Below are 27815 nucleotides of genomic sequence, written 5' to 3' on the forward strand. Positions count from 1 at the left end.
AAAACCAATCTGGATTTAAAAACACATCCTACCAGCTTGGAAAAGGATCTTTATTAAAATGTATTTCAGCCATCCCCAACCCCCAACTGTTTTATGCAATAGGTCTGTTCAACGTGTGAAATTTCATTTACAGGTAGCGTGCTGTATGATATACTTGGGAATTAATACAAATACAACCTCTCACCTTCTATGGATCCCAGCTATAACAAATCTGACACATTTAAAACACACGTGTTCCTTTCTTTTTTCAGGCTTTCACGCAAAGTTCTTTAACCTCTATGTCGCCTTCAACTTAGTGTCCCTATAGACCACATGGTCCCCAATAATGTCCCCTCTGATCATGGCCATTCCTCTGGTGTTATGTCAGGTCACTGCCATGTCCCTGTAGGAAAGTCGCTGACTTCACATATTTCATGCACTGAATTTCCATTGTGCATAAAAGACAAACGTAAACGCATTCGTAGAGGAATCTAAAAGACAGTGTAAAAAGGAACAACAAATAAAATATAATACTAAATGCAGAGTACAGATAACAATTCAAGATACGATCCTTAGAAAGAGTTGTTTTTTTAGGAATCTCTAATGTTAAGACATGATTGTTCTTGTGCTAAATGTAAGCGTGTGTTCACAGTATTTTTCATATAGTTTTTAATAAAACAGCTAGTCGTATGCAAGATATCATTCATTCTGAAATATTGTTTTTTTATCGGTGAATTGATTAGGTATAAAACCTTGTAACACATGTTCAAATTCATTCAGTACACCTATAATTATTAATGTAGCCAATCACACAACGTTCGTATGTGCTCTGTACCTTTTGGGGGTTCAGGACGCGGATAGACTGTGTGACTACTGATCCTTCACCAGAAGCTGCAAGCGAAGAACCACTCGGAGCCAGAAGCTGGATTTGAACACTCTGAAGCATATTGAGAACATAGTACAAACATAATTAATGGACTGAGATCAAAGAAAATATCCACCTAGACTTAAGGTTAGGGAGGAGAAAAGATTCACCCCGAGAATATCTTCACTAAAATAGCTATCATCCAATAGGGACTTCTGTTGGGATTATGCCGAGATATTATGCTGCGGAATGGAGGTTCCCCAATAGTTTGGTACAACGTTTATTTGAGAAGAGCAATGTAATATTATACAGGTGTGGATGTAGAAATTAGACAGATAGCTCTGTAAGGCCAGTAAAAGCAGTGACTATTAGGGAAAACAAGGAAAAACAGACAAGGCTCAGTGGGTCATAGTTGGAAGCAGGTGAAGGGAAAGTAGTTAAAATGTTGCAACCAATTCCCGTGTTCCTATTTGGGCCTCACAGATATTACAGACACCCACCTTGGGTACAGCTGCCTGTAACTGGAAGTCAGTGATGTTGCTAGAAGAGGAGTTTGTGGCACAAGAATTGATGACTAGTAGAGCAGGACTGGATGGTGGACGCATGAAGGAGAATTCCACTTGAAGCCCGCCATTGTTATATACAACAATCGGAGGCAGAGTTGCTGTGAGACGCAAAATGCAAGTTAATATATGCTTACATCAAAAATATAATTTTACAAAGAAATCGTGTTCTATGCGTTTAGATTGTACAATTGTACACTGTAAATAAAATTGAAAAAATAAAAATCCCATTTAATATTTTTCCATGTTATTTTGACATAATTATGTGTGCAGGTCCACCGAGTCTCCACAAGACCCTTGTATAGCTGTCGGATCTTACTTGGTGATATCTTTTTGCTTTCAAAGTATATGTCACAAATAACACTATTAACTATTTAATGATAATACAGCTGCTTATTAGTTTGTAGCACTGTGACATGGCTTTCTAAGTACTGATGAGCACTATTATTAGAAAGCAGATTGATGGGAAATATGCCTCCAGGACAGACTAAAAACTTTCACAAGCTTGGACACTAATTTATGGTAATTGTTTATTATAAGCTTTTAATACTGCCAAACCTGCTTGCAAGGTAAGACAGATTTATTGTACCCAATGCTAGAAATACATTAGAATGTTTAATATCATCATCATCATTTATTTATTTATATAACGCCACAAATTCCGCAGCGCTGTACAGAGAACTCACATCAGTCCCTGCCCCATTGGGGCTTACAGTCTAAATTCCCTAACACACACACACACACACACAGACAGACACACAGACTAGGGTCAATTTGTTAGCAGCCAATTAATCTACCAGTATGTTTTTGGAGTGTGGGAAGAAACCGGAGCACCCGGAGAAAACCCACATACCATCAGGGTGGTCCAAAAGATACCAGTGTATGGGGCTTTGACTGACCAGGGATCTCGCCATTCAACAAGGCTAGCGGTTTGTGAGGCCCTCAGTCATGGTGAGTGGGTCCCTGGGTTTGAAGAAAACGGGCTGTGCAGCATTATTGGGTCAGGGCTATCCTTACTGGTGGCTGGCTCCTCCCCAGAGACCAATGAGCTGCCTTTATTTCTAGTCAAGACTCGTCCCCTCTGTCTCCCGTCCTCCACCTCTCTTCTTGTATCCTACTCATTCCCTCTTCTACTTCCCCTGCTTTAGTCTGTCTGCCCCACCCCTCCCCTCTCTACATGGCTGTGCGGCTGACACCTGCTGCTTTAGAACAGAGGTAAGTGACATGGGGTAATTAATGTTATAGGGTAAGGGCGAGGTTTGTTTTATTTTTATAATATGTAGAGTGGGTAATATTTTTAAAAGTGTGGTGGGTACGAATGTTATGTGTGGGTCTGGAGGGGCAAATACTAGTAAAACTGTCCCCACAATCAGTGCAATATACAAGATGTCTCTCTCTCTCCCTCTCAGTATCTGTGTTCATCAAATGACCAGACTCTTTCTCTCTCTGTGGTAAAGGGCATGTGGGGAGGTCTGAGGAGCATGTGGAGAGTTCTGTGGGACGTAGAGAGGTCTGAGAGGCATGTGATGAGGTCTGGGTGTCATAGCCCCTCACTACACCTCAGCGCATCCACCGGATCGAGGGGGCTTAGGGTGGTCAAGGAGAGAGCGGAGGGTCAGGGAACCGGCCTGTTTCATATGTAATGGGCCCCACAGTTTCTGATTGCAGCCCTGATAAGATGACTATTAAACATCAAACACACTGGGAAATTACTGGTGTGGCAAGAAAAAAATCTGAGACTACTTGTTGAGTAAAACAAAATACTGTCCTCTCACAAAAGGTTTCATTAAGTTGTTATTCGAGCTGAGCAAGCAGACAACAACCCTGTAACAAGATTTTACAGTTTCAGGAAAGTCCTTTACAAAGGAACCATTGGTGTGTGATTGTCTGCCCGGAGAAAAGCAGAGAGCACACAGCAGGCCTGATTCATCTTGGAATGCAGTATTAACACAACTTCTCTTTAATAAAAAATGTATGGAACTTGCATGCATGTCCGCCCACATTCAAATACCAGCGGATCTCAAGAAACATTTCCATTTGTATACGGGTATAGGTACGCTCAGACTATACTTAACTTCCTGTATGCAGACAGACAGAACACACTGCAGGATGTGCACATGTATATGTGCAATATTAAGGGGGGAAATCTCTTACTTGCAAATACATGTTCTAACATGAATACGGGTCTGTCATCACTATCAGTCAGCACTTTCACCTGCCCTGTAGCTGGTGCAAGTGATATGGCTAAAAGATAGGTACGTCAGGTTTGTCCAGAGCTTGAATCTGATGAATGTGCGTGTGCTTAACCCTGGCATGCTTTTACTGTACATTAGCTACATGTGTCCACACTTTCCTTCCCCCGTTCTACTCTTCAAGTCGTGGGCAGTCGGAAGTGTCATTTGCGTTTGGACATGAGTTGCATGCAATTGCGATCACTGGCGTAATGTCTGTTTCTGAGCAGGCGCAGAGCAATTTCACGCAAAATACGTTATACAATGGGACTTACGCCCGAAGATGAATCAGGCCCAGCATGTCTTCATTCTACATGTTGGAACCGCCCTGGGAAAAGAACACTGAACAGTCTATTGTACATTTCTGGGTCCAGCAGCAAATGCATGTGGTGGAAAGAGGGTGAGGTTTTACTACTACTGTACTTTAGGACCACTCCCATCATTCATTTTAATATTACAATTTCTAAACTAAATACTGCTCAGTTCACCTTAAATGAATAACAAGCGTGACGGGATGCTGGGGGTATTATCCAGCACCTGAATATCTACATAACCTCTTCCCACAATAAGAAATGTAATTTCTGCATGTGTGTGCATAGCTATGCACAGTCACGCTCCTAACCAGCACTCAGCAAGGAACACCCTGATGGTCTTCCCAGCAGATGCTACGCTTTGCTCCCCCACATATGCTGCTGTATTGGCATTTGTGCATGTCACAAAACAGCCTTTTACATGACCCTTACTGACAGTGGAGATGGCATGGGAACCCTTCATCCAGCACCACACAAATATACATCTACATTATTGAGCGTTTGTGTGTACACCAGGGAGTGAATGTGTACTTTCTTTTTCACTGTATAAATTCTAGTATACAATAAAAAAAATATATATATAATAATATTATATATTGAGGTGTTGTTTTGGTGGTATCCAGCAATTGTGGTTACAGCTCTGAGAAAAGCACTACATTATTATTATCATCTGTAAATATGTGACGGCCAGTAACACAGGCCTAAAGAACTACCTACCTCCCATGGCCAGCAACTCAGACTCCAGCGAGAGAAAGGATCATGGCATACATTTGGCTCCCCTATAGGTGACTCTAATGAGTTTATAGCCTGTTCCCTCATCAGCTTATTTGTAAAACCCTGACCGTTCTCTCCTAGCCAAGACTCTATATTCTTTTGGCATTTAAGATGCTGCACAGGTCTTTTCTTATCTGTATAGCTGCCATTTTCTGTAGCAGAACACAATACCTGCCATTTTTCTAATGCTCTGTTTGTGTCTCAAGGAGCTATACTTTATCCTCCACTCCTCTCCCTCAAACCATCTATGGGAGACCTCAGCCAGTCAATTGGATTTAAGTATAAAATAGATGATGGATACATTTTTTCCAAACAGCACTTTGCAAGATAAGTTCAACATCCCAAATTGGTGTGTTGTCTCAAAACTGGAGAACTTATGTTATTTGCACCTGGCTCAATACAAGATCTTTGTGCCACAGTTGAAGAAACAGTGATAACACCAGTGGAGACTGTACATGGGTTCAGGGGTATCTTGAACATTCCTTTCCTTCTCATCACATGACTACTGTGCCCAAACCTTGTTGATTTTTCTTTTTTTTATATTGCTAATATCTGTCTCTTATCTCTCTGAAGCCACCAGTAATATTCTGATGCATGTTCACTCCCTTTCACATCTTGTAATCTCCTGCTCTCTGGTTTACCTACATCCCATATTTCTCCTACAGTTCATCTTAAGCTTAGCAGCAATAGCAGTAGAGGATTGGATCATCAAAGAGAGACTGTTTGAGATAAGTAAGTTTAAAGAATGTATTAATTTTAACTGATTTTGCATAATATAGTACGAAAAGACCAAAAACATCAAATTTTATAAAGATAAACAATCAAGGAATATATTTGATCTGATACAAAGAATGTGAAGCAGTGAGAGCATTATTATGAAAGATGTAAGACACCAAATGGAAGTCAAAATGTAATTTAAGTAGTTTCATCATATGTTTTATGCTTTTTAATTTTAACTGTTTGTCTGATGACCAAAGTGGTCTAAAGGGTGGTCAAAGGTTGCGTTAACTTCTGCAAAGTTGATTGAATAGCCATAATCGGCAGTCCTCTGTAATCCCCTGAATACCCCAAATCTTTTTTAAATAACACTAATAATGATCCTTAAAAAACACACTTATTACTGGTTACACGTGTAATGCAGTGCAGCATATTACGCTAACAGTGATCCATGCACTACTACAAGCGTGTCCTCACATTGACCCACACATTATAATTAGTGGTGCTCCACTACCAGCTGTATATCACATATTATGTCTGCAGTCACCTAACACATTATACCCATTCTGTGCAACACAATATACCAGCTGTACTAAACACATTATGCCAATGGTGAAACCAAGTAAAAAGTATTTCACCAGTTAGATCAGATATCTGATATCATTATGTCAACTGCAGGCACACATCATGTTAAGTAACTTATTGCAGTGCAACCATGTACAGTATATGTGCAGTATATGTAATTCATCTGTGTCTGGTATTAAATAGCTGCCCTGGCAAAACTTAAGTGCACCCACATATTAAACCAACAGTGCTTAGTTTCAATATAATATTCTATCACATACAATGTAGAACCTGAAAGCCATGGGAGCCATCTATAGGTGAGGTTCAGTGTTCAGTGTTACTCAGAGCATGCTGACATTGCTGACTGGAGTGAATGATTAGGTAGGTATAACTAATAATGGTTGTTTCATGTTTAACCTTTTAACCTCTTCCAGCCCAATGTCTGTACATGCACATTGGTGGATTCCAGGCCAAAGTATTATGCTTAACCTAGAAAATCCAAAATATTGCTCTGTTCTAATATGGATCCTAGTCTTCAAGTACTCTCCAGCCAGTAATGACAATACTCCCCAAGACTTGCTGCTCACCATCTCTCATTACCTCCTCACCTACACATCTAAAGGACCTTTCAAGAACAGCTCCTCTTACCTAGAATGCTCACTTTCGCTCCAATAGACAGTCCCCCTGCTTCTGTAACCACTGAAAACTTGCTTACTCTAAGCAGCTTCTTCACAATTTCAATTCCTAACTTTTACCCTGCATTCCCAAACTTTGGTCTCACATGTTCCCCTTTATTCCATTAAGATTAGAGGGCAGGGCCCTCTTCAACGTTTCATATTTAGGTGCTTTATAAATACTGGACAATAAAAAACATACAATCTTGTATAATCTTTCGCAAAATATGATTTCTACAATACATTCCTGTATATACCTGGGTTTGGAGTTTCATCCAGAAGGTCCAACAAGCTGCCCCCATTGGAAACATTCTGGTTTCCAGTTGATACCCCAGAGGTCACAGGTGTGAGTAGGCTATCCGTGCTCTCTTCCAGCAATCCCAAGAGGTCTGTAACCTACAGAATGAGTTTGTCAGATATGCAGATGAAAGAACCACCAAACCTAAAATACAGGTTGCCTTATAAAAGAGTTCCAAGTAACAGGAACAAATATCTATGGGACATTTTTAGCTTATTAAAATGGAAGATATTTGAGATAATGTGGTCATGTAAGGTGTCAATCTAATTGCCCAATTGCTAGGCTGAACAATTGTCAGCAGATGACCTCATACACTCACCTATGGGGTTTGTCAATTCCAGTTGGAGTGGTCTAATATACAATCACTTGGCCTTTAGCTTATTGCAAAGGTAAATAGTGTGCCATGAAATCAGAATACCTCCATATATATCTGTGAATGTGACCCAGATGCCTTTCATTAGGGTTACTAGCCTATATGTATGTTCAAATCCTCTTGCACTCCAAGTGGACTCACATGGCTCACTGGCTGGCTGGAGGAGGAATTGTTTTCTGGTGGGCTCTCAGGTTTTTCTTTGCTTTCTCTAATGAAACTTGCATTATCCCCTGAAGTGGATTTCTCTGGTAATGGCATCTTCTCCAGAATAGCTGACCTGACCAGGAAAAGAGCGTAGAATCAACATCTTTGCCATTCAGTATCTGCTCTTTACTTTCTGGGTGGATGGCAGATTTGACAATAGGACTGTATATTCCATATTCTGTACATTTATCACGGCAGTCACAGAAAACAAGTTGGATGTTTGAACTTCATTTGATAGAATTTTTACTCCACAAACTTTCCTTATTAGTATGATAGGCACCTTACATGATTTCTTAGTGTAAGGAGCAGGGTCTACCAATAGCACAATCATACCCGCTGCTAGCCTTCATTCCCCTCTCCCATCGTGACACTGTCCCACGCAGCTCTGCTCTCTTACATAATCACACAAGTTGACACCTCCCAAAAGATCAGCACTCATCTCCTGAAATAATCTGTGTCTGATGGTTCAGAACAGCAATCCCAATGGCTACAGGTTTTTCTACCACTTCAAAACAGAGCATACACAGCAGACGAGCAAAAGTGAAAAACTGACAACAAAAAAGTATAATGACCCAAGTCAAACACGTAAAACTAGCCTTGTATCTGCTAACTAGTCTGTTCTTGGCCTCTGTCTACCTAGGCAAAGAAATGTACAAGTAGTAGTACTAGTGGTAAGTTGAACATTCAGGGGCACAATTACTCAATTAGAGGATATTTATTCACAAATTGTTACTACATCAGCCCAGCTATTGGTATTTTCCTGACTAGAGATTTGTTTATTTGCTCCATTATAAAAGTAGGAGCAAGCTTTTGTCATCTCAACAGTATTATTACCCATTCACTTGCATGAAAATGACATTTCCCAGGAGCCTCTTCTCCCATTTGTTATAGAGCAGTGATGAGCAACTGGCGGCCCTAGGGCTTCTGAAAATAACCTGCACTGTACAACTCGTACCTCATGTGGTCATATTTCTTGAACAGCGCGTTGTACTCCACTGCTCTCTGCTGTAACTCCACATCGTGACAGCAGCCATATATAGACACCACGCGACGTATACGGCTGAGGATAAAAGCATAAACTGTGACACATACAGTATACATACTGAGTGACACACTTAAGTGGACAATTCCGAATATTAATCATTCTCATCAGTATTTATCCACACACATACATGTACACAAAATAAGAGACATGTATAGCCACACCTGCTTACATATATTTCTATCATAAGCACAATAATATTTGATCCTTACTTCACACCGTGTTCGAAGCGTGTGCTCAGTTTCATGATTGCAGTCAGGGTGTACGCTCGTGTACTTGGCAGGGAAATGTGCGATTGTAATATACCCTCCAGCACATCCAGAACATCATCCTCCGTTACCTGAAGATATTTAATATATTTAAGTTAAGTGGAGTGGACTTCCTGTGTTAGGCTACAGAAATGTATTCCTATCATTAGCGTATCAGTTCTATTTTCCTCTAATCCTTTGCTAGAATCTTTGTTTCTGGTGTGAATCATCGAAGCAATAAGTTCTATGTGAGAAAACGGTCACTTTCTCCTTCACGCTATGATCAGTCACAACTGACACAACTCAGGACACAATGCACACCCTAACATCTGACAAAAGAAGGGCTGCAGGAATGAGACAGGATTCCATATCAACAATGATTTGGTTTCAAATGATCACTATGTGAGATTGCAGTTCTGCAATTAATCTGACACCTCCAAGTGATCCAAAATCTGAAGTTCAATAAAGATAAATAACTATTTGCACCATCTCAAGTTGTAACTACGCAAGGTGGGTTAGACATATGTTTTACATATATTTTGTATAACTGCATATTAGATGTCAAAATAAGAATGCATATAATATTTAATGTTTCCATGAGTATGTAAAAAGCAAAAGCCTAAGAGGGCTTCATGCAGTTATATGACCTTTATATAAGTTGTAATATAACACATAATGATAGTACTTTTCATTCTCTGATAGCTCACCTGTAGACGTTCCTCCTCACCGGAATCAACCAATAGGAGGTCCCCATACTCTCCAATGCACCATGACGCCACCTGAACTAATGGCTGCTGCAAGGGGAACACAAGATAAACTGTAATCAATGACAGTTTGTAAACAGCATAAAGCAGTCTTTATGTGCATGGCTACAAGACATTAATCCCTCACAACAGGACTGTGAGGAATCACACTCCATACACTCTGAGCCCGATTCATGTTCTGACTTATGTCCATTAGCATAGTGTATCTTGTGTGAAATAGCTCAGCACATGTCCAGGAACGGATATGACACAATCGAAGCAATTGCATGCAATTCATGTCTGGACGCAAATGACACCCATGACTGCCTAAGACCTGAATGGCAGAACTAAAGGACTTTCGACGCAGATGCGGATGATTCTTGTGTTTCTCGTAATTGAGCTTGGTTTCACTGGTATGTTTTTCACCAACCACAGGGCAGGTGTATAGGCTGACTGATAGTGATGACTGATAGCTTTGAATGAAAAAGTACACATATAGATGTTACACTGTATGCAACTAAGATAGACTGCAAAGACACATTGTATGTATAGTACACATTGAAATCACCTTTATTTATGTAAAACAAAATATGTATTTTTTTCAAACAAATATTTCTATAAATGATTATACTGTTATGAATTCTCCATTTATGGTCTGTCAAAAAAAATAAAAATGCGTTCAGATGTGAGCTCTATTTAATACTTACACATTAGCGTCTACTGCAGTGTGTTCTATATGTCTAAGTAAGGCAAGTACTGTTTAGAAAAAGTGTACACCCAGATTCAGATTGTAATATATCTTGAGATACGCTTAGATTTGAATACGGTCTTTACTATGCACAAGTTCCATGCTTTTTTTTAACACACAATTTAAGTGCAAGTTGCATTTGGATTTCAATTAGGCCTTCTGTCGCTATCACTGCAAGGATTCAATTTAAAAGTGCACTCTGAATCATTACAAGGCATTTAAAACAGGTGTTTTCAGGTCCTACACCGCGATGTTAGCTCATACTAATTTCAAATCTCGTTCTACAACATAAATGGAAATATAAACTGTTCATGTGCAGGACTGGTCATCCCCTTAATCTTTTAACTGTTGAGTCATAACACTAGTAACAAGCAACGAAGAAGGTTGTTTGGGGCTTAATGCAAGCGACAAAGCGGATAAATGTTACCCCGTGTTGCCTTCATATAGTTTGGTAATCAACTCTATTTTGGTATTCTTTATGTGCACAATGTTCTTCCAGTGACATGGTATTTATTCATACCTGTACAATATCTTTTCTCACTTCCTTGTAAAGTCTTTGTACGATGTAGCTGTGCAGCTCCGAGGATCCGCTGATCAGCTGAATAAGGTTTGAGACGGTGTCATCACGAACACTCTCCCCAGCCTAGAAAACAGCGGCACTCATTTAGCAGCCAAGTATAGAAAATGTCAAAATAAGTTATGTATATATGAAAGATTCATTGTTGTGTAATATAATTAGGATTGTATGCCTTACATCACAATGTTATTGTTTTTCACTCTTGCAAAAAAATAAAAAGGAATTTATGTAGAAGTAGAGTTTGGCAGCTTATGTAGCTCTCCTAGAACTGTTATAAATATATTTTGCAGAGAACGAGTTCTATTGTTTGTCTATGTTACCGGTGATGACACCTCTTCTGCGCCCCTCTCGCATCCCTGCACTTGGTATAAATGCTTGAAGGATAGGGGCACAAACCGCTTTGCATATATTTTTGTAGTGGGAACAGGTGACAGCTTATACTTGCCCTGTCATTTCTCTGGTGTTCATTAATGTTTGGGAGTTCAGTCACCAATAAAAAGAGAGGTATAGGAGAGGATCGGCAAAGTTTATAAGCAAAGTATTCTGAATTGCGATTACATTTTGATTAGCGTAGGCACCAGCCAGAGTAGGGATTTAGGCTTTCGGTTTTGGCTGGCTGATTATACTTTACAATATGTAGAACAAAGTTTCCCTGCTTCGATACAGGTGCATGAATTTCCACATGTAAAATATCCAAAGTTGCTTAGCTTGAAGGCTAATGATTGTAACTTTGCAAACTATACTTTTTGTTTTTCTAGTTTTAGAAAAAATGGGAGATTAGTAGAAAATTGTACTGTTTATATGACTAAATATAATAATGTCTAAGTTAATGGTTCACAGTAACTAGCTGTGAGACAGGTCCCTTGTGTACTCCTGAGGACAAAACTATTGATTATCTACATTGTGTCTACATTTGAAACATCCACCAATACCTTTTTATTCAATTCTTACATATGCACAGGATATTGTTATTAAAATATACTTGCTGTGTCTTCATATTATATAGTTATTGAAAATACGCTGCAGCTTTATAAATTACGGCTGAATATAATAAAATGCATTTCACTAAAAACAATCTTTATCTGAAAATATATGAGTAACAATACAAGTTCTAACCATACTGTGTCGGGTTGGGTACGTATTAACGATAATGACAGTTCCTGGACCCCGCAGGTTAAGTGTTTAAACACTTAACCTGTGGGGTCCAGACACTGCTGCTTTAAATGAACATTCATCTAAGTTGCGGTGACATGAAATTGAAGTGGCGGACACCTGTGTCTTGGGAATCACTGCCTGTCAGCATGCCGCTTGCATCGGACATCTGGAACTTCGGTTTTCACGTAAGTCTCTTTTTATTGTATTAGTTTTTGTGAGAATACGTTTTTCTTTTGTAGGAGTAAAGACTGTCGGAATTGTCATTATCGTTAATACGATCACCACCAACTGTGTCAACATTGTGACCGCGACTAAGAAAATAGGCAAATTACTCACGGTGACCAGTGTCTCCATTATGGTGTCTATGTGCCAACGCTTAGAAGGCGAGAACCTGAGAGATAGAGGGAGAGGAAGCATGTATCACTACCCGCACACAGCCTCAGTTACACTAAATACGCACTACAAAATGCCTTGCTTCTTGGTGAGTCCGTCTAGCTAGTATGCAGTGGAACATCAGGTGCGCCTATACTCTCTGTTCTCAGGAAATACTCCCATAAACTAGAAGTGCGCCTAGTTCTGATGGAGGTGCTCCAAGCAAAAGTGTAAACGTCACATCTGAGTCCAACCTACTAACATTTCAGAATCACCTTTTCATTAAATTAAACGTTTATGTTTTTCTCCTAAAATACTCTTTGGTTTAGTCTCTTTTGTGGCTGAAATTACTCAGAAGAGTGATGGGATATTGGGACTATTATATGTCATTTTATTGTGTATGAACGTTTTTATTGCAATGTGCAACATGATGGCACACAATAGACTTGAAGATCATGAGCTCTGAGCTGGTGCAAAATTCCAGTCCTTATGTGGAGTGAAAGTGGCAATTAGCCCCTCTGCACAGCAAGGTACTCCCCTAACAATATACTGTACATTCTCCAATACTTTATCTAGTTTCAATAGTCTTACTTTTGCACTACTCTGCACCAGTGCTCCTATTTCATACTGTGCACAGACGCCCTTACTGTAACAAACTCCTCCCCTCAGCCTGTGATAACTGTTTCTCCACAAATAGCACCGCCCCAGTATGTAAACCTATGCGCTTTGGTGGAAATATAGGTCAACATGCGCACAACAAGGCACACACAATGGGCAGATAAAGAATCAGATTGCATCATGTGTGGCCAGTAACATGGTATCTGTGGCTCTGTTTAGGGGCAGGCTGGGCTGGGGTGCAGGGATCGCATCTGTCCACAGGACGGTACCATAGTGGGCTACCGGGGCTGGGTCACTGGTCCACCTGCATTTTTTCCTTTAAAATGTTCCTAATAGGCTGCCGAGTCGAGTTTTTCCCCCTAGGCATAAATGTTCCAGCCCACACCTGGCTCTGCTCATAATGAGACAACTGTCAGAAAGAGCCAGAGCAACAGAATATCCTCTATTCATTATAGACAAACACCCCAGCTTAAAGAGGAGGATTTAACCCTACATGCTGAAAACTATCCCCAACACCTATGGACCTTCCACCGCTACTTTTCATTTCACAATCGCTCATTTCTTTGCATTCCCCTCCCACCACCACCATGTCTCACTTCTCAGCACTCAGGAATATCCCAGATGCACACTGCTCTTTCAGCTCTGGTGGGCAGTTTCGCAAAAACCTCTGAAGTTCCTTCATCATCACACGAATGTTTGTTTCGTTCACAAGTGCAAAGCACAGATCTAGAGCTCTCCTGCAGGAGGAGAGGGAAAGAGTAAAGAGTGATCGTTAGCAATAACATCCTTTGTAGAGTTGATGGGAATCTTAGTGATCATGGGTGCTGCTGTTTAACAGAGCAATATATGTTACTTGGAGACTACCTGTGTTCTTACCTGTTTACTGATGTGTCCGTCTGTCTGAGACATTCCACAATTGTCCCCCGATGTCTCTGTACCGCTGCATGATCAGACTGCACCAAGCGCTGGAGAGATGTGAGAGCAACAAATCTAAAAAGAACATAATCAATGACAGCACATGGAGGCCTAGTCTGATTTCTATGTAGCAAGACCACATACTGACACTGTACAATGCAGAGGTGCATTTACAACCATCAAGTGATGTATATGGGTGAAAAGGTAGGTAGCGGCAATCAAATGCATTGAATGTATTGTAAAAAGCACCATTTGATGTGAGTGAAGGATATAAGGTTCAGAGACAACTGGAGAGCAAAATAATGAAGACAATAAGAGCCCCGTACCTGATGTTCTTATCATTACTTAGCAGAAAACGTCCAAGGATGTTAACAGCGAGAACCTGAGACATGAAGACAGAGTGAGCGCTTGTAAACTGGAAAGCTCATTTAAATTATTGATTTGTATTTGACTGCAGACTTAATTGCAAACACAAAATAAAGCTTGTGGTAAACATTTACGGCAAAAAATAAATAAGGAAACAGAATTCGTCCTTAAATAAAAGTCATTGGTTGTAGTTGCCTATTAAAGATACTATTTAAGTTATGGTGATATTACCTACCTATCCTCTGTGGACATTAGGGATTGCTAGTTCTGATTGGTAGTTGTCTGTGCAGACTAAGCACATGCAGGGTCAGCGTGTGAGGCCTCTGCAAGAGCATTGCTTGATCTAAGCAACAGCAGGGGCATGTGAATGTTGAAGCTGATTTAAGTGTATTAGCAAATTACTATAAATAAGGTGACATATTCTGGGTTTATATGTAAAAGACTTTGTACACTCACCCGTAGGCCACTTGCAGATTTGGTTTCCACAATAGTGAGAACGGTTTCATACAAAACAGCATTACCAGCGTTAGACTGTGTTTCTGTGCAAGTGGAAACCTGATAGAGAAAAGCAATAGGTATTACTACTGCAGTATCAGACTTCACGCTGAATTTGTACATTCTTTAGGTCAACCTTTTATCTTAGCTGGGACTCAAGTGTCAATTGTTCTGGAACCCAAATTGTTAGTGTACCATTATTCTGGGACTCATAAATAAGTGGTTTGCAATGCAAAGTATTATATAAGCCACAATCAAAGCACGCCAAGAACAGATTCTGGAAAATAACTTGGAGCTATGCACCTCTGCCTCTGATTGTACTCTCTGAATGTGCTCTTACCTGGGCTAGCAAATCACTCATTGCATCACAGACGCTTTCATCACTCTGCCCTAATATTCTCAATAGTCGTAGAAGACGGACCTGAGCGAAAGCAAATGTAACTGAACAAGCTGTTTCTTGGAAAGTAGGAGATAGACACGATGAAAATAAGATACAAAGCTATTATAGTAAGCAACAGGATCACATGGAACTAAGAAAGTGGCATCATAAAATATATGAGATAGGTGGAGTAAAGTAGGGATAAAGGAACGGGGAAATAGGAAAGAAAGGACCAATGTAGTAGTCAGAGGGAAGTTGAAGAGAAGTATAGGAGACTAGCACAACCAAGTATGAAAAGTGAATATTGGAAGAATGGAATATGTACAATGAGGAGGAATATTTACAATGAGGAGGCACAATTACATGAGAAAGCAGGCAATGTATGGGACACAAGCACAGCGAATTAGAGGCAACAGGCAGTGAAGTAGTGAAAGCAGATCCAGTATAATATGGGATAGAATGACAGCAGCATAGAAGCCATTGTCAATAATGAGCAATGCTTTGTGGTTTGGTATAATATACATTACCTGAAGAAAGGGGTCAGTGATACCAGACACTGCATGTTCTGGAGAATAACCAGACATGATCTGTCTGAGTTTTTGCAGGAGTAGTGGGAGAATCTGGAGACAGGACAATAAACATACCATAAATATGTTTCATATACATTTACATATATTTGACAATGATGAGACATATATGACAGAAAATGAATAAAGTCAATGTTAAGTATGACTACCAAATATATTCTTAAACTTAATCTATTCTATGACATCAAATTTAATTTTAAAACAGAACTCTTAAACCCAAGTTACCATGGTATGTTCATAGAATACAAATATTCCATATTTTTAAAAACAAAACACAATTGCCATAGTGATGGTTTAGGTATCCAAGAGGGAATAAATGAGAGAAGATAAATTAAACAAAGCATTGTAACTTGAATTTCTGCTACACTGTATCACCATAGAAATGTACTTGCTTACTAAAATACTAACAGTAATAAGATTAAGACAAATACTAAAATATGCAGTGATCATTGAGCTGGCAATGCAATGCTATATTATAACTGAATAAAACAAAGAGTGGGCAGAAAGTTACAGCAGAATGAGATTTGTTGTAAGAGTCACTCTAACTTAAACTCTGCCCACCTGTCTTTCCAGAAATATGGTTATCCATTTCATGACTGAGCGAAGAGATATAGGGGTAAATGTATCATACTCCGGTTTCTTCAAGTCGCCGGAAATCAGCGAGATGACAGCTAAAATTTAAAGCGGCGCTGCCTTGTAAAGGCAAGTTTCCCTTTACAAGGCAGCGCCGCTTTAAATTTTAGCTGTCAACTCGCCGATTTCCGGCGACTTGAAGAAACCGAAGTATGATACATTTACCCCATAGAATCCTCCACAGGTGCTGTCCAGCTCATCCTCAGTGTAGTGTCCATGTTGTCAAGTGTGGCACCCGTATAATTAATAAATATCAAAGTGCTTTGTGAAAAGCTGCATTATCACCTAAAGTGGTGAACATGTTCAGTCATCACTTGTGAAAAATGGCAGCAAAAAAGAACCAATCATAAGCCATATTTTCCTTGATTGTGGATTCTGATTGGTCTTCCCGCTCACAACCATCCACTGCTGTGTCACTTATCAATGTTTTAATCGCAGGGATATCAGACAAACAATGGAGGCCCAGGTAAAATGGCTGTATGGAGGAAGGGGAAAGCTAATAAGCACCAGCTGGTAATGGAGCTTTAAAGGCAGTTTATTTGTTCACACGGTGGGACTGTAGCACAAAATAGCAAAAAACACTTGCACCTAGCACTTGGTATACAATCTGTAGGTCACTTCTACACACCAACATAATAAAAGAAACTATACATTAATACAATCAGGAACAATATATCTTTTGAGACCTTTAGGGCCTTTTCAGATCAGTACAGCTGTTTGCTGTCTGGAATGAAAGGCACTAACTCTCTGCAAACATGTGGATTATATAGCACAATGATTAGCTCTACTAAATACCTGAAGTTGCCATACCTTACTACCTGGACTGAATTTGTTTTGCAAATTTTTATTATAGGTTGAACAAATCAATTTCTCTCTTTTCATTTGTTTGAAACCCACAAACCCTTAAAAACTGCTGGAGTCATACAATGAACATAAACACATATCTAATCACATCCCCTACCAGGGAACATGCTGCATAACAATCTGAGAGTATTGTGCACGCTTCTGCAACAAAACCAGACACTTTGTCACGTATCATCATCATCAATATTTATTTATATAGCGCCAGCAAATTCCGTAGCGCTTTACAATTGGGAACAAACAGTAATAAAACAATACTGGGTAATACATACATACATAGAAAGGAATGATTTGTAATAAGTAAGACCCATTTTATGGCTAAATTCTTTTTGAAAACTGAAGTAATTTCTTTCTACTCAAATAGAACAGTAGGTGCTGTTCATGATGACTCATTTCAGAAGGAACTGCTCCTAAGCCAACAACTCAGGACAATAAACTCTCATGAGATAAGGAGCAACCACAATTTGCTGTAATCTGGCTCTAATCAAATTTGTTAACTACCGTCTGAGTATCACAAAAGAGATATGACAGTAGTGTTTTAATATGCTATAGACATCAATGATACAAGTCAAACATTTGTATTATCAGCTGTTTGTCTTTCTTTTTTCCAAAACTTTATTGAAAGCCTCACAAGCAATACAAGGTTACAATATCACAACAGTAACAAGTTTGTATCTTGAAAAAATAGATCAGTTATAACATGAATTGGAGAAACAAACATAAATACAAACAAGAATCAGCGATGCAAATTTTAACAACAATATAGGGAAAGGGATTGGGGAGAAGGCTGAAGAAGGATGGGGGAGAAGAAGCTACATGGATCAGCTCTTTCGTAAACAAATTAAACTGTGTTTGGGTATAAGAATTTAATAAACAAAGGGTCTAACCTACTAAGAAAAATACTAGAAAATATTAAAGTGCATGCAGTGGAATCCAGGCTTTATGCACAATATCAATATCAACTGAAAATTTTAAAATAATTATCCAAATATGTATATTGCCCTTTCTCAGGAGAGGAACACATTTCCTAACTCTCCACTTAGGATTCTAATTATGACTGGACACCATATGCAATATTCATAGTTCAGACAAACTCACCTTACGAAAACGTTTTGTTGCTGGGGGGTGTCGCTGGCAGATTTCTGTGACCAAGAGAACAGCTCCATATAGCACTCCTAAAAAACACCATCCATGTAAAATATGCAGAAGACAAGATGCATAATTACTGACTCTGTTTAATTACAACTCAATCATTCACCTCCAGCCAGCAAGGTCCTCATCCCATGTCTTTCAGTCATTAGATACATGTACATATTCATACACCATCATCAATAATCCCACCAATCTTACCATGCCTCTTCTCCCCCAGCAGCTCCTCACTGGCAGGGATGAACATTTCCACTAAGTCCGGCACCTTTCTGATAATGTGCACAGCGCAGAGTACAGCCTATGGGTGTGAAATGGAGGTGAGTAATGCAAGAGATAGAATGGAAGTAATCGATGGACATGCATGAGGAGAGACTCAATGAGGGAAGGAGCAACAGTTTTAAAACTAGTGTTGCTGATGAAATTGCATATGTTCTTAATATATTTTAAAACAAATCAATGTGCTAGAGATATGTTATGGAAATAGAGAAAGGTGTGTGTGGTTACCTTTAGCAAACACTGCAGAGCTAATAAATTACCCGGGAAGCAGGTGGTAATTTTTCCAGAATTCTCTGCTGAAAAATCCCACTGCAAACACCATAGTGACTTAGCCAGGCCCACTTTTTACCTTACTGGGATCACTGGAGTGCAAGGATTGCAAAATCATAAAGTATATGTAAACATGACTATAGGTTTTGCGTAGTTTAACAGACCAAACAGATTTTTGCACTGTTTTCTCTCTGGGCTTGTTTTATAAATATTGCAAAAAGTGAAGAGAGGAAGGTTACATAGGACTAGAGTAAAGAGTTACATTGAACTAGTTGTATTGTAGAAGGAAATTATTGACCAAACTAGATGGAGAAATGTCATCCCAATATATAATATACTACTTCCAAGAGACCTGCTTTTTCCTCCTCTATCTTTTCTTTCATTGCCCCCACTCCTTTACATTATTCTGGCTCTACACTTTATACCACATTGTGATACAACACCTTTTTCTTGACATGGGCATTTGATGTTTTCAGAAGACGCTCCACCTCTCCAGCCAGATCCCGACACATCTCTGCAGATCCCAGGCAAGCCAGTGTGCAAAGAGCCAAGCCCTGCACCACCGAGGAGCTGTGCTCTAAATCTCTACACAGGAAAAGGAAAATAAAAAATGCTGGGACATGGTTTAAATGGTAAAAAAAAGAAAGTACACTTGGAATTCTGTGTAAGAAAAAAGTAAAAAAATAAAGTATGGACTTAAGGTGCCCATAAACAGGCAGATCTGGCCATTACAACTGCAAATAGCTAGATCTATGTCACTCATATAATCAGATCAGATGAAATGACCAGCTACAATGGGTACATTTTTTTAAGCAATGATTTCTATTTCAAGATAACAAAATAACAATATGTTCAGCATGTACAAATGGGAAGTGATGTGAATACCAAGATATATATATATATATATATACTTCACACCCTCCAGTCCATTGGTCTCTCCGGCACCGTCCTTTCCTGGTTTCTCTGTTCTTGGACCCTTACTCTTTTCGCTATACACCTCCTCCCTGGAGGATACACCTTTATGCTGACGACACTCAACTCTACCTCTCATCACCTGATCTCTCTCCCTCCTTCCTCTCTAGGGTGTCTGCCTGCCTCTTTGCCATCTCCTCCTGAATGTCCTCTAGATTTCTTAAACTCAATTTTGCTAAATCCAAACTCATTTTCTTTTCTCCTTCTCGAAACTCCTCCCCCTCCGACCTCTCTATCACTGTCGACAATTCCTTTATCTCTCCTATTCCCCAACTTCGCTGCCTGGGTGTCATCCTCAACTCCTCTCTCTCCTTTGCCCCACACATTCACTCTATTGCCAACTCCTACTGCTTTCAGTTACGTAACATTGCACTTATTCAGCCCTTCCTCTCCCAGGATGCCACCAAATCTCTCATCCACTCCCTGATTATTTCTCGCTTGGACTACTGCAACCTTCTCCTTATTGGCCTCCCCATTCTCATCTCGCTCCTCTTCGATCTGTACTCAATGCAGCTGCTAGGCTCATCTTCATTTCTCACCACTCCACTTCTGTCTCCCCCCTCTACCAAGCCCTATACTGGCTCCCCTTCAACTACAGAATCCTTTTCAAGCTCCTCACACTCACATACAAGGCCCTTGTCAACTCCACTGTTCCCTACATTTCCAACCTCATCTCTATTCACACTCTATCCCTGCCACTGCGATCAGCCAATGATCGTCGCCTCTCTTCCCCTCTGATTACCTCTTCTCAGGCATGTATTCAAGACTTCTCCCGTGCTGCCCCCCTCCATTGGAACAAGCTCCTTTGCTCCATCAGAACATCCCCCAATCTGTCCAGTTTCAAACAAAAATTAAAAGCCCACCTTTTCTAAAAAGACTTTCAGTCATCCGCTAAACCACCTACCTTGTCGGCTACCTCTCCCTCTCATCCCTTATTCCCCCTTCCATGACTCTGTCTCCGTTTCACCCTTGTGTCTTTCAGTCTGTCTACCCCTCCTTTTAGCTTGTACGCTCCTTTGAGTAGGGCCAACTCTCCTCCTGTTTCCACCACTTTTAACTTTGGTCTCCAGCTACTCAGCCCACCTCCTCTTGGACCTTCTGCCCTCTTACTCTTCTCGCTTTTCTCTTAACATCTGGGCCCACCCTCTTAGGCTCAGGTTAGCAGCTTGTGCTGAATATCCCTCACCCATTCACCCTTTCTCTGTAGCTGTGGTTTGAGCTTCCGATGTTCTAGTGCTTATTGTTAATTGTACCGTGCAGTTTCACCTTGTACTGTACTATTGTTTGTTTTTGTACGGCGCTAAGGACACTTTGTGGTGCCCTATAGATAATTATTATTAATAATAATAATAATAATAATGATAATATATTAAATGCATTGTCTTAGATAAGAGGGACTGGAAGCGAACAGGGGAAAGATAATAAGATAGATGAAAATATAAACAGGACGAAGAAGAAGGACATGGAAACGGTAAGTGGGGGTAGGGAGAGTATTATACATTTTTCAAAGTTGCCAGACACCCAGTAATTACTCCAAATTCAGTAACTAGTTAGATAATTATTACATTCTATCATTTCTAGAGGTATATGAAAACCAGGTTTCCCAAACTTACAATGGGGCACAATTTTGCAGCTGGATGATGACCACACACAGTCAGATCTCAGTCATTGTCAAGAGGAATTTTCTACCAGTCCCAAAAAGATTCAGACCCATTCATGCCACAATTTGCAGATAATTAGTATAAAATAACAAAGTTGGCCATACAAATTGCAATGTGCATGGACACTTTAATGATGGAGAATACAAGAGATCAAGTCTGGCATCTCACCTCTTCATGCTATTGGTTATCAATAGATGAGCATCTTGCCTCTCATCTAGCAACATCATGGCACCGAGGTATCCAATTCTTTTGTCTGTAAATCGGGGGGAGGCTATCAGTTTCAAACATTCCATCTGAGATCAGAAACAAAAGTTGTATGTGAGCAATCACCAATATTCACATGACATGATGACCCTACAGTACAGCCACATACTATACAACAATATGATGTGTTCCCCGTTTACACAAAGAAGCACATCGTGCTAAGCGGCGCACCTAGCAGGAAACGCATAGGAAAGTAGAAGCAATAAAGTAAATAACATTATCACTCTTACACAGATGCCTGTGTGGTACCCAGAGGATTGTTTACCATTTACCTTATACCAGGACCCCCATACCTGTCCAAAGTGTGCAGGATAACCCAGCATATGCATGTACAGCAGTTTGGCCACACTACGTCCACGGTACACTGAATCCTCATCCCGAAAAGCAGAGCGGATGTCGGCACATTCTCTCTGGATGACCTCCCTCTCCTCATTCTGTGTCTTAACACTACGAATGGCTCTAATCAGCTCATGTACCTTCAGAGGAGGGCCCATTCTGTGGACTGTAAGAGAACACACAATGAACTCACAGCATAGGAAAAACAGTACAAACAATAAAACAACAAGACATGTACAGAATGGCAAAGTCTGACCTCAATAAATTCTGTACCGTTTCTTTTCTATCACCTTTGCTCCGTCAGCTTCCTGTGGCTTTCTATGCCACTCTTTCTGTGTGCCTGGGTTTCTTACCTTCCTGCTTCTCACCTGGATCACTTTCTGACAGCTCTTTACTTCCTGAAAAATAATGTGACATGTGATATTACAGCTCAGTGCTTGCCCTGTCCTAACCGGCAAGACCTGTAGAGCAGCATTTAACACTTCATTGCCCAGACCTTACTTGAAGTAACATCTTCCCTGACACAAATCCATACATAACAGCCTGCTACCATTCTTCTCCCTTGTTTCTTAATTAAAAAGGGTTGTGGCGTTTATTACACCAGTACTTTGGAGCCAAAATAAACGTGATATTTTTTTCTGCATTTCTCTGGCTGTTATTGAATATATAGATTCCATGTTCTTACAGTGTATGTGGGCACATGTGACTGGAACGCATTTTCTACATAGAGGAAAAACAGCATTTGTTTGATTTTTAAATGCAAACACTTAGGGGTAAATTTATCAAGCTGTGAGTTTCTGGTGGGTTTGAAAAGTGGAGATGTTGCCTATAGCAACCAATCAGATTCTAGCTATCATTGTGTAGAATGTACTAAATAAATGATAACTAGAATCTGATTGGTTGCTATTGGCAACATCTCCACTTTTCAAGCCCACCGGAAACTCACAGCTTGATACATTTACCTCTTAGGTAGAAGCATCAGCTCACATTATGCAATGAGAGAATCAACATGAAATGTTTACATAGTCCAAACAGTAGGTAAACCTATGACTTGCTGATCAAACTGATGAGAAGATACAGATATTAAATTACAGATTAACATACTACATAGACTGTGTGAACAGATAGTATTCACCAAGTGATACTGGAACTACTGGGAAGAGGATCAAAGAGGGAAAATTATTATTATTAGAGGGCTGCATGTGACCCCTATGCCCACCACTGAGTAGTAGTAATTAATGCCCATTTGACACTAATCTAAAAAACACCTTTAACAACATTTCATTCAGCCAATGTTAATATAAAGTAGGAACACAATATTATAAACCATGTGAAATGGCTCATGTTGGAATGTAGAGAAATACTTTATTAGAAAGATTAAAAAACAGTAATTTAAGTTAAAATACATAAGTTCATCATTAGGACTCATTTACTAAGATAACTGCAAAATTTGCATGGGACCACAGCAACCAATCAGCAACTACCTGTCTCTAACTTGCACTAGGCAGATAACAGCTTATATTTTATCTGTCTGGTGCAAATGAGATAATCAAATGAAAGTACCTAATTGGTTGCTGTGGTTTTATACAAATTTTGTACCTAAATGATATATTGTTTAATGAGTGCTATTGACTCAAATCAATAACCTGGCTTGCCAGCAGTAAGTTGCCCATACTAGCCTAACTTTGGGACCCCCTCTTCCAGAAGATCCTGGAGGGGAGGTCCAAGGGGCAAGTGTGTAAGGCTCCGCACCTGCTGCGCAATGCATCATCATCACCGTGTACCGTCCACTTTGCTAGAAGATCGAGCAGCATGCGGGAGGGTGGCCTAGTCTCCTGGAGTACGGGAGAACTCAGGGAATTCCGGAGTCCCCCGAGAATGTCCATGAGAGTAGGCAAGTATGATTTTACCTCATTTGCATTCTTACATATCATTTATTTAGACAGCTGAACAATGCATTTCCTTTATAATGCACTGTCTTTGCTCTCAGTATATACAGTGCAGAACTACCTACATTGATTTACATCAACATGGCAGGTCCTAGTCAGAAAACGCTGACACTGCAGAACCTATATAAGTCAGTATATAAGACTATCACATAAATGAATAGATGCCTCTTACAATGATCTTTTAAAATCAGTGTTTAAAAAAAAAAATAACAGAATTGAAAGCTTAGATCCAGGTTAATTTACAAATATACATATGAACATACCATGCCTGAAAAAACAGTACTGTCAATTGCCAAAATGGGTCGACTTTGCTTTGTCTATTAATCATCAGAAAATTCTCTCATCGAATACTATCTACCAGAATTGGCTCTGCTTTGTACATTAGCTATTAGAAAGGGGAAGGTTTGTATACTTTGCATCTGATATATCTTTGCATTATATACACCTCATCAAATGGGACTGCATTCAGTGCTGCATAAATATCCAGATTCTAGGGCAGCATGGTGGCTTAGTGGTTAGCACTTCTGGGGTCATGAGTTAGATTCCCGACCATGGCCTTATTCTCCCACACTTCAAAAACATACTAGTAGATTAATTGACTATTATGAAATTGACCCTAGACTCTCTTGGTCTGTGTGTGTATGTTAGGGAATTTAGATTGTAAGCTCCAATGGGGCAGGGACCGATATGAGTGAGTTTTCTTCACCGCAGAATTAGTAGCGCTATATAAATAACTGATGATGATGATGATTCTAACAAAAATCAGGAGTTTGACACTGCCAGTTGTAGTCATAATATGATACTCAATTATATTTTATATTATTTTAGTGTAGTTTGCTATATTGCTTTTTCACTTCATTTGTACCATAGGGATTAGCAACAATCCCTTGCATTTTAATTGTTCGACGATATCTCACTCTAGAATTATCCATTAGCGCCCGTGATCATTTGTGGGCTTATTTTCAGGCGAGAAACACACCCATAGCTAGAGGCAGTCCCAATATCCTAACACCTGGTTCTCACCCTACTAATCTAACTGCTCATCAGTGTTTGCGTCCACCTCCTCTCCACTTCCTCTGTCAGTTGGAGTACAAGGGCCAGTGCTAAATTCTCCTTTGGATTTCAGTATCACCTCTATGCAGATGATAGTCATTTAACTATCCTTTCCGTTTTACTCCACACCTGTGCTGTCCCATGTTACTGAATGTATCTCTGCCATTTCATCTTGGATATCCCCTTGCCATCTCAAGCTCAATCTATAAAATACTATTCCCAAAAGTCAACAGAAGCTGCCTATTTGTTATTTATTTTCTTTTTTCATTTATGTTATATATCTGTGGGCAACACAAAAATAAACCATAACTCTCAAGCTCACTGCCTAGGTGTTACTATTAAGTCAGACCCCTTCTCTGTTTCCCACATCCAGGCTATATCCAAATCCTGTTAAATACATCTGTAACAGGACAAATGGTTGGCACCCTTGAAGTAGTATAAGGAAGGATTCACCCGGTGGTATAGTAAAGAAGCAAAGGTTCCCCCGCCCCACTCCCTGATTGGGATGCATTATATTAAACAATACAGGATGGAAACCCGAAGAGCGCAGTCGAGAAAATTATGCACATGTGAGGGTCAGTGTTTGAGATGGAGCCTTTGCAAACATTGATGACAAGACAGCCATTGGATAAATAGTTGTTATAAAGAACAGCTTAACTCAGACATCGTTTCTGACCCTTCCACCCAAAGAAACCCTCTGGTAGAGTGGCTATAAGGTAGATTGTCATGAAATAATTGTCCAAGTGCCTCTTTTTGTTCTATGTTGTGGGGAATTCTAGATTTTTATATGGTTATAAATCAAGTGGTCAAAGTGGGCTAGTATATGTTGGTCAGGGGCAGATCTAGAAAATAATTTTACCGGGCCGATGTAGTCCCCGTCCCCTTTTTGACAGCTAATCAGAATCAGAGCAGCCGGGCAGCACACTCTCCCTTCCTGTCTCTGTCAAACGGACCTGCACATAGTGTGTAGCCAACGGCAGCAAGCCCATGCTAGGGGGGCGGGCGATTGCCCCGATCGCCTCTCCCCCATGGATCCGCCACTGATGTTGGTATGCCATATCGCCACTTCTTGTACTGCATTGGTCGTAAAACTGTCAAATTCCATTCTCTTACATTTTCCACACAAACACCTCTAAATTTCAACTTCGAAAACTGTATATAGTGTTATGATTTAAATGAGGTTAAACGGGCAGCTTGAGTCACTTAGGCTAAGCTGTTTTGTTTTTAATTATGATGGTGAATGAAAAAAATGATGAGTTATTTTTGAACATGAACTAATAGACACGGTTGTATTAACTTTCTACCTATGCATGAGTCCGTTTATTAGTTAATTATCACATATCACTCAACATTTATGATTTTGTAGTTGGTGACATATACAAGAAGGGGTGTGGCCATGGCACATTGGGGGCATGCCACCTCCAACAGGGGTCATGCACTGCATTCCAGAAGTGCTGGGAAGAGTCTCAGCTGCTTTCTCTAAAAACAAAGGGACTGATGTCAATGCCTACACTACATATTTTCTGTACTTAGCTGTGTAAAGTGATTAGCACTACATGATAATAAGTCTCTTCGCCCTGTCCCATGACACTGCACTTATTGCATGGAGCCCAGTCCTCACTAACATAATCACACAAGCGCACAGGTCACTGTCTCCGGATTACTTACATCCTGCTGCAGTGACCATTCTGGTAATCTGATTGGACACTTCCATTTCAGTCCACTTCAAAAGTGAGGTCAATCTGGGTGAGCAGGACTACAAGAATGAATATGATTCATTTTCAGACCCTAATCAAACACAGCTTAAAATTGTTTCTGAAAGTTTTTCTTCATGATAACATCTTTGTGTTTGTTTTTATTATCTTGACAGACTATATATTTAGTCTATTTGGTCTTATTTTTTTTTAGTGAAATAATTATTTAAAGAATTTGTCTATTTAAAAAACACAACTGTATACTGACCAGGCTGAGTGGTCACCATATAAAAATCGGTGCCTTGTGCTTATTGAGAGTAGATCCATTACTATATATACTCCTAGGTCTAGACCAGTGTTGGCTAACCTGTGACACTCCAGGTGTTTATGAAACTACAAGTCCCAGCATACCCTTCCAGCTATAAACTACTATATATTGGCAAAGCATGCTGGGACTTGTAGTTTCACAAAACACCTGGAGTGTCACAGGTTAGCCAACACTGGTCTAGACACTGAACAGCCGACTGACAACCCAACATCTGGAGCACTTCACGCCCCTTACTTCACTGTAACATAAACTGTAGAGTTACATGATATTCGCTTCCTCAGATTTATTGCTACAGTAAAAAACAACAAAAAAAAAAACGAGGAAATCCATAAAGAACATTTCCGTATTAATCAGCATTGTGTGAATACATACTGTCTCTTCTTTCCACAAAGAGAAGGTACGTCGCAATATACCACGAAAGTCTGATGACTGAGCTCAAATCGCCACCGTCCTTACCCCGTTAAGCATTATTTCTTTACTGCTGTTTTGCCCCCATCATCTCCTGCCCATGATTGACGTTTCGGTATCACAGTTGTTCCAGTGAATGTCCAGCAGAGGGCGACAGAGCAGC

At 39.9% G+C, this 27815-nt stretch overlaps 2 protein-coding genes across 9 annotated transcripts in view; one reads left to right on the plus strand and one right to left on the minus strand.

Annotated features, from left to right (window-relative positions):
• ZFHX2 (zinc finger homeobox 2) overlaps window positions 1-22863 on the plus strand; it is an 81657-nt gene extending 58794 nt beyond the window's left edge. Inside the window, exons 10-11 of one of the 4 annotated variants that reach the window (XR_012692546.1) lie at window positions 18662-18758; window positions 19464-22863. Coding sequence is in view for 2 of the 4 variants with exons in the window: in XM_075211234.1 (XP_075067335.1) it covers window positions 1328-1365 (38 nt within the window). In the remaining 2 variants the exon portion in view is untranslated. Of the gene's footprint in view, window positions 1-829; window positions 1647-18661; window positions 18759-19463 lie in introns of those variants that run through there. The other 3 variants (XR_012692549.1, XM_075211239.1, XM_075211234.1) reach the window with 3 other exon arrangements.
• AP1G2 (adaptor related protein complex 1 subunit gamma 2) lies at window positions 37-27778 on the minus strand. Of its 5 annotated transcripts, XM_075211261.1 has the most exons (24): window positions 27617-27744; window positions 26891-26978; window positions 22574-22618; window positions 22178-22386; window positions 21789-21913; window positions 19431-19572; window positions 18643-18739; window positions 18391-18467; window positions 15739-15831; window positions 15173-15253; window positions 14794-14892; window positions 14298-14353; window positions 13933-14046; window positions 13653-13793; window positions 12403-12457; window positions 10855-10977; window positions 9551-9637; window positions 8808-8935; window positions 8509-8613; window positions 7491-7626; window positions 6936-7074; window positions 1345-1508; window positions 815-916; window positions 37-470 (listed from the first exon to the last, which is right to left on the minus strand). In XM_075211261.1, exons 4-24 carry the CDS (start codon window positions 22376-22378, stop codon window positions 369-371), a joined length of 2367 nt encoding a protein of 788 aa, XP_075067362.1. In that variant the 5' UTR covers window positions 22379-22386; window positions 22574-22618; window positions 26891-26978; window positions 27617-27744; the 3' UTR covers window positions 37-368. The 5 variants fall into 5 exon arrangements, with proteins under 5 accessions (XP_075067362.1, XP_075067372.1, XP_075067367.1 ...); XM_075211271.1 differs by lacking the exon at window positions 26891-26978 and having other exon boundaries at window positions 27701-27778; XM_075211266.1 differs by lacking the exon at window positions 26891-26978.
• Window positions 27779-27815: the final 37 nt, after the last annotated feature.

The sequence above is a fragment of the Mixophyes fleayi genome, chromosome 1 (assembly GCF_038048845.1).
Source record: "Mixophyes fleayi isolate aMixFle1 chromosome 1, aMixFle1.hap1, whole genome shotgun sequence".
Classification (NCBI taxonomy): domain Eukaryota; kingdom Metazoa; phylum Chordata; class Amphibia; order Anura; family Limnodynastidae; genus Mixophyes; species Mixophyes fleayi.

What these genes read in the sequence shown, in the direction of transcription:
- AP1G2 (XM_075211271.1), bottom strand. Translation starts at nt 22,378, where the DNA reads ATGGGCCCTCCTCTGAAGGTACATGAGCTGATTAGAGCCATTCGTAGT. An exon ending in TGAGTGATTTGCTAGCCCAG is followed by an intron (nt 14,893 to 15,172) that starts GTAAGAGCACAT and finishes TTTCTCTATCAG; the next exon opens with GTTTCCACTTGCACAGAAAC. An exon ending in TACAGGCAGCTGTACCCAAG is followed by an intron (nt 917 to 1,344) that starts GTGGGTGTCTGT and finishes AATATGCTTCAG; the next exon opens with AGTGTTCAAATCCAGCTTCT.